The sequence below is a fragment of the Punica granatum genome, chromosome 2, assembly GCF_007655135.1.
Source record: "Punica granatum isolate Tunisia-2019 chromosome 2, ASM765513v2, whole genome shotgun sequence".
NCBI classification, from domain to species: domain Eukaryota; kingdom Viridiplantae; phylum Streptophyta; class Magnoliopsida; order Myrtales; family Lythraceae; genus Punica; species Punica granatum.
This window is the reverse complement of record NC_045128.1, coordinates 8329912-8336882: the sequence shown is the minus strand read 5'-3', so window position 1 is coordinate 8336882 and position 6971 is coordinate 8329912. Positions and strand designations below refer to the sequence as shown.

The window sequence follows — 6971 nt, the reverse complement described above, 5'->3', positions numbered from 1 at the left end:
GAGGAGAGAGAATGGACTGGCATATATATATTGTGGGCCTTGGAGCCCGCATTTTCGGCCCTTATTGGGCCTCTGGCCCAATTAAAAGGGACGATTTCGTAATAGTTTGCAGTAACGTCCCTCTACGTTTCTCAATAGACCAGCGTAGTCCATTCAAAGATTGTTAACGCAGTACCGTCCCAACAAGTTGAGTTCTATGTGCATTTCGGTCCTCTTTCCGACGTGGCGCTTTTAGTTTCTCTCTTGCTTAGCCTTTTTATATGGACAGTTTCTGTACCAGTAGAGCCACATTAGCTACCATGACATCGACTAGATCAAAGTTATTTTGCAGTCAATCGGTGCACTTCCTTTGAGAGTGTCGTATTGTTTTATATGTCTGGTTGTTGATTTTCACATCAAGACAACTATGAGTCATCTGAATCAACTTTCAACGTACTTTATGCAATCTACTTTTAAATATTGGACTTTCCAACTTGATTCAAACTAGAAAGATATAAAAAAAAATAGACTTCAAATACGATACGCATGATATAAGTTAGATGCTTTATTTATAATTTTTTCACAAGAAAACTATAACCGAAACGTTTTGCTTGATACCGGTATGGAAGGGCTCACGAATTTGTGGAAAGGAGTAAAGTGCAGAAATTTATAAAATTAAAGGACCAAATATGGCATTTTGTTAATAGTAAGGGAAAGATTTATGTCATTCAAGATGAAAACCATCAGAAGAAGAGCAGAGAGCAGAAGCTCCAAAGCTGTAGAAAAATGGCGGCAACGAGTGACAGAGAAATGGAATTGCTGCTCTCGAGCTTCGATCAGATTTACCAAGTGCGTAAAGATCATTCCCATCTTCCATTGTCTGCTCCAAGCGGAGCCCAATTCGATGTGCTTGAGCTGCAGTTCGGTTCGTCTGCATCCGCTTTCTCGGGAAACAACCACTCAAATCACTTTTGTTGGACGAACGCTCAATAACGCAATGTGCAGGGAATGTGTGGAAAATGGCGGCCTTAGACGGTAATCGATCACTTAAATTGAATTTCAGGACTTCAAGAGCGGGATGGAGGAGATCCAACTGCTGAAATCGAACTGTCAGGCCGAAACAAAAAGGCGGGAGGCTCTCGAAATTGCTTGCGATAGTGTTAAGCAAGGTCTGCGTCCGTGCTGAATCTCTCCTAATTAAGTGTCTTGGTTTTTCCTTATCTGTTTCGATCGATTGTGTTTGGTTGCATATAGTTTTGGTTGTTTCAATCCAATTTGTACTGCTAATTTTAAGGGAGGGGCATTGCCGATGTAAGATATTCACATCGTCAATTGATTTTTGTATTGGAAAATTGGCAACGTCATGAAGACTGGAAACAGAAAGAATTAACAATGCACGTTGTTATGTTTATGCTTTATGCATTCGAACAATGCCCGGCATCCATTTGAAGATGAATTTTAGTTTTTGAAACCAGTCATGCTGCTCATCTTCAAATTTTTAATTAAAGAAAATACTTGCTTGAATTCACAAATTACTCTGTCTAAACGTCTTTACCTTGATGCCAGCTTGAAAATGTGTTTGTTGACTATATTCGACAAAATCTTGGCTTAACCGGGGAAGTCCTGGATCCAGAAATTTCAAGCACTCTGCTTTTTCTTGGGCCTATTGTTTTGTTCCTATTGTATTAACAGTACAGTTAGGGTCCTGCAGATAATGTTTATGCTTTATGAAATTCACGGGAAATTTTTTGGTTTATTGAACCTTGCAGATAATGAGAGACTAAAAAATCTGTACACCAGTTCTATGAACAATTTGGCTGATCAGGTGTCTGGATTTGTAATTAGCTTCAGATACTTCTTTCTTCCCAAGTTGTGTTAGATTTTTTCTTCATGAGAGATGGCCCGGTTTTTGTAGCTTTGTCTCCACTGATTGCTTCATACAATTTACAGCTTGAACACCACTTAAAATGCCAAAGATTGGAAGAGGAGCTGAAGAGAGTAACTGCTGAACATCAGGATATTGAAAATGTAGGGTTGTAACCTATCCTTTCTGACAGTAGTATATTTATGTAATCTCCCTGCTGTGAATTCCATGAACTTTGAGCGGCAAATACTTGGCAAGCTTGTTAAATCGAAAAGTTTTGGACAATAGTATCTCCTTTTTGAGAAAATTATGCGCCAGATGCTTGCATTCCATATGCAGGAGCATAAAAGAACTCTCGAAGGGTTAAAGCAAGATTATGCAGCCAAATTTGGAGAATTGGAGGCTCAGATTAGGTCAATTTCTCACATTGATGTCGAGTGTTCTCGAAATGCATTAATGCGTTCTTTAGCTGACGGACAAATGCCTGTTGACATAAGATGCTTTGAAAGCCAAAAACAATCAGATGAAGCGACCATAAATCATCTCTGCCAAGATTTAGCGGCACACAAGAGTCATATCCACTCTCTGGCAAGCAGGTTGGAGCAGAGGCACTTTTATTTCAGTTCAAAATGTGAGTTCCAAGAAGGAAGAACTATATTCATCACCTGAAGACAAATATAGTGGCGTATGAACTTAGTCCCTTTCCTTCTAACAGATCAGGCTGAGATTCAGGACTTGAGAGACTGTCTTCTGCTCGAACAGGAAGAGAAGAATGGGTTGAGTAAGAAACTTCAAGTTTTGGAAAAAGAATGTGAGTCTATCTTTAACATAGTTTGACAGCTATTAGAACACATCCTCTGTGCTTGACAATGTCCATAGGTTTTTATTTTTTGATGCAGCGTTGATGAGCAGAACAAAGCTGGCTCAAGAGCAAAAAACCTCAGTTTCGAGCCAGCAGGTTGAGGCACTGAAGCAGAAGATCATGAAGTTGAGAAGAGAGAATGAAATTCTCAGAAGGAAGCTTCGAAGTTCTCAGGAGGGCTAGCTAGTCCGATATCTGATGCATCCTGTACTGTGGACATATGATTAGATGTATATGAAATCTGTTCAAATGTATTGTCGGGAGAAGTTATCGAGTATTTTCTGCTGAAATTGTTTGCCCCTTCATGGTACTTTCTTTATTTCCCGCTATGCCTTCTTGGAGAACAGGTGATCGAGCATTGTTAATTTTAATTTTCTGCCCAAATTCATTGGTGACATAATATGTCGTCGCAGTTAAGTTGGATGGATCGCAGTTAATTTTCTACTTTCTTAGATGCCTCTGCTATGATTAGCTGGAACAGATAAAATGCTACATTAGGTACTTTACTTATATCAGCTATGCAATTTTTTCCTATCTAGAATTCCTTAAGTCCTATTTGCTCGGAAGACCTCGTTTTACTATGTCCAAAGCAGCAGGACTTAAATAGCGTTTTGCTGTGACATCGACCAATATTTACTCATCTACAATATCTCGATTAAGACATGAGAAACACAGTGTGAATTCGATCCAATACACTCATTCCTGCCATTAGCATAAAGCCTCGAGTTGCTGTATGCTAGAGTCATCACAAAAAGAAATTGCCCTTTGTTTTTCTAATGTGACCACTCACTTTGTTGCAGCTCAACAAACGCTTCCAAGAGAGTAAAACACGCGCAGGCATGCTTTTTCTTGATCTGGCAATTGGATTTCAATTCAAAATGTGACTTCCAAGATGGAACAACTAGACATACACAAAATCTTCTTTGTATGTTTTCTTGCGAGAACTTGTCAGGTACTATTAGCTCATATCTTTAGGCCGCTTCAACTACTTTCTTGGTTTCCTGCTCTGCATTCTCAGTATACAGGAATCGAGCATAAGATTGATTTTTGACATTTAAGACCCTAAAATGTGTTCCTCGTAAAAGAAACTGCGGTAAGGTCTGATTTCAGCATTTTCTGTTTAATATGTGGGTAAAGTATATGAAAATTTAGTGGGAACGCATTGCAAATCGTAACAGTTTTGCATTTTGACTATTTGATAAACTGTCTTTATTCATTTAAATGCCACAGCAATTGCGAGCTGTTAGAGGAGAAGGATACGCTCTTGACTGGAAAATCCGGTGAAGAAGCAGCTACTACACACAACTTTGAAGGAAAAGAAGAAGTTTCTGGCGCGGAGTTTTCCCAAATTAACAAAGCACAGTTGCTTGCTTGATGATGACAGTCATGTCTTATTTACAAGATTGTCAAACAAGGAAGAAATCACGAGGATTTCAGCATGAATGCATCGGTCACATAATGTGTCACTGCAGTGGATTAAGTTAGATCCAACACAAATGGGATCATGTCCGGCCTTGGGGCTGGCCTGATTTTCTTGAAGTCATCGTAGTGTAGCTAAGAGGGACCATCTAAGTTTGCCTTCTCGACTAAGTTCTTGGACCCAGTTCGGTTTAACAGCCCTGCCGAACAAGCCTCTAGACCTTTTACCGAGAGTAACCATTTTCTAGATGCCCTTCGGCTCAACAGGACAGATAAAAGGTCAATTTCAGCAGCACCTGCCATTCAGGTCAGGCGTACACATGAACTTAAGTTCAAGCAATTTTCTGGCACTTGGTGCTCTATTTTCTGGCAACATCACAGAAAGATCAGAAGTCATTACTCCGTTAACAAAAAGCCGGATCTCTAAAAGAAAATGAAAGAAAGACAAAGGAAAAGTTTGAAATCCTCCACTTTTCAACAAATACTTTTTCTGATGAAAGCCTCAGCAAATGATGAGTTTTTGCAGGGCTACTGATCAAGAAGTTTACTGAGAAGAGATTGCTCGGCGATCATGAATCCAACTCTGTTGAGAGCTTCAAATTTCACCATGATTCGAAAATCATCAGATGGGGTGGGGAGCAAGTTCTACATGTAATATAACTCACCCAATTAAAAGAAAAGAAACAAATGTATGCATTTCCGTAGTAAGAGTAATGAGTATATATGAGAATGAGAAAGTAATGAAAGGGCTTCGAGAGATGAACCTGGTAGTTTTCCTGAATGCTTCATAATGCCGATCATACATTCCATGAAAACGCTTCTTCTCTGCTTTCTCCCTCTCTCTCTCTCTCTCTCACAAAGATCACAAGAAGCCGTTTGTCAGTTGACTTGGGGGTTCAGTGTTCTGAGCTTTCTTTCCTTTGACGGAAAGTCTTTATACGGATGGTAAGTTTTCAATTTGGCCCCCGAAGTTACCCTTTTGTCTTCATAAGCCACAAAAGTCTCAAACCTGTTAGATGTCTCTGCTATGATTATCTGGAACAAATAAAATGCTGCATTAGGTTCTTTACTTATATCAGTTATACAGTTTTGTCCTATCTACAATTCCGTTAACTCCTCTTTGCTCGCGAGACCTCGTCGTACTATGCCAAAAGCAGCAGGACTCAGATTTGCTCTGACATCGACCAATATTTCCTCATCTATAATATCTCAGGTCAGACTTGAGAAATACAGAGTGTGAGCTCAATCCATTACATCCATACCTCTACCTGCCATTATGATGGAGCCTCGAGTTGCTGTAGGCCAGAGCCATGACTAAAAGAAATTGCCCTTTGCGTTTTTAATGTGATCACTCGTTTGTTGCAGCTCGAACACTTTCATGCAAGTAAAACATGCTCAGGCATACGTTTTGTTGATCTTGCCAGCAGGTTGGAGCAGACGCAATTTTATTCCAATTCAAAATGCGAGTTTCCAAGTTGGAAATATTAGACTTATACGCAAAACCTTCTTCGAATGTTTTCTTGGGAGAACTCGTCGAGTAGTATTAGCTGACATCTGTAGGCCACTTCAACAACTTTGTTGGTTTCCTGCTGTGCGTTGAGCATAAGATTGATTTTTGATATTCAAGATCCTAGAATGTGATCCCTCGTAAAAGAAACTACATCAATGTATGATTTCGGCATTTTCAGTTTAATATGTGGGTGAAGTATGAAAACCGAATAGTGAGAATATATTGCAAATTGTGACAGTTTTAAGTTTGACTATTTGATAATACTCGACTTCATGCTGAATCTGTCCGTTACATTGATGACTGCTATGGTCTTTGCAGCCACACTTGGTAGGTTCTCTTCGAGGAGCTACTACCAATTTAAAGAGCACAATATATTTAAAAGACAAAAGACAAGAACCTTCGTGATGTAAAACATTCATGCTAAGTGAAATCTATGTTGGAGAATTTGCGACCATGAACATCAGACTTGAAAGAATTAACAAACCAAACAGCAGCTTAAACTAGTGATTCTTGACGATGTTAAACCGAGTTACTGCATTAGGCTGGGAGGCCTGCGACCAAATATATTGTTGTTTTTGCTTGTGCTCTCAATAGTTGTCTTTCAATTGTATTAAGAAAATCGTTACCGTCCTGCAGTGATATGAGATCCATGGGAACCATTTGATTTATTAAACTTTACTGACAATAAGGCACTAACAAAGCTCTACCCAAATTCGATGAAGAATGAGAAGGAAGAAGTCTATTCTTAACACCTGAAACACAGTAATTTTGCAATCATGTGTAGTGCATGAAGTCACTCTTTTTCCTCTTAACAGGTCAAGCCAAGGTTAATTCAAGACTCTAGGAACTATCTTCTGCTCGAACATGAAGGAGAAGAACGGGTTGAGTAAGAAACTTCAAGATTTGTAAAAAGAATGGGGGTCGACTTTTAACTTAGCCAGAACTTTGACAGTTGTTAGATCACATCCTGCACGGTTGATTAGTCTCAACGGATATTCATTTTTTTAATGCAGTATTGATGAGCAGTACAAAGCTTTCCCAAAGAAGCTCATTTGGAACCAGAACGAAGCAGAGTAGACCAAACAAAGTCCACAAAATGAAGCTTCAGGGTTCACAAGTGGTCTAGCTAGTCAGATATGTGATGCTTCTATGTGCTGTGGACAATAATTAGATGTATACATAATCTTCTTCGAAATGTTAGTTCGGAGAAACTGTCCAGAATTTTTTGCTGAAATCTTTTGGCCACTTCAACAACTTTCTTCATTTTCTTGCTAAACATTTTCAGAAAACATGACATATAGATCAATTTTCTGCATGAATCGATCGGTCACATAATA

General features: G+C 39.1%; 1 protein-coding gene across 4 annotated transcripts; it reads left to right on the top strand.

Annotated features, from left to right (window-relative positions):
- The first annotated feature begins 742 nt into the window (after nucleotides 1–742).
- LOC116195946 (protein At-4/1-like) lies at nucleotides 743–3213 on the top strand. 4 transcript variants are annotated; one of them, XM_031525393.1, is made up of 8 exons: nucleotides 743–828; nucleotides 1043–1148; nucleotides 1749–1804; nucleotides 1930–2007; nucleotides 2183–2256; nucleotides 2341–2474; nucleotides 2559–2654; nucleotides 2743–3209. In XM_031525393.1, exons 1-8 carry the CDS (start codon nucleotides 766–768, stop codon nucleotides 2886–2888), a joined length of 753 nt encoding a protein of 250 aa, XP_031381253.1. In that variant the 5' UTR covers nucleotides 743–765; the 3' UTR covers nucleotides 2889–3209. The 4 variants fall into 4 exon arrangements, with proteins under 4 accessions (XP_031381253.1, XP_031381252.1, XP_031381250.1 ...); XM_031525392.1 differs by having other exon boundaries at nucleotides 743–904; nucleotides 2183–2474; nucleotides 2743–3213; XM_031525390.1 differs by having other exon boundaries at nucleotides 2183–2474; nucleotides 2743–3210.
- The last annotated feature ends 3758 nt before the right edge of the window (nucleotides 3214–6971 follow it).

What these genes read in the sequence shown, in the direction of transcription:
- LOC116195946 (XM_031525390.1), top strand. Translation starts at nt 766, where the DNA reads ATGGCGGCAACGAGTGACAGAGAAATGGAATTGCTGCTCTCGAGCTTC. An exon ending in TGAACAATTTGGCTGATCAG is followed by an intron (nt 1,805 to 1,929) that starts GTGTCTGGATTT and finishes TACAATTTACAG; the next exon opens with CTTGAACACCACTTAAAATG. An exon ending in AACATCAGGATATTGAAAAT is followed by an intron (nt 2,008 to 2,182) that starts GTAGGGTTGTAA and finishes TTCCATATGCAG; the next exon opens with GAGCATAAAAGAACTCTCGA.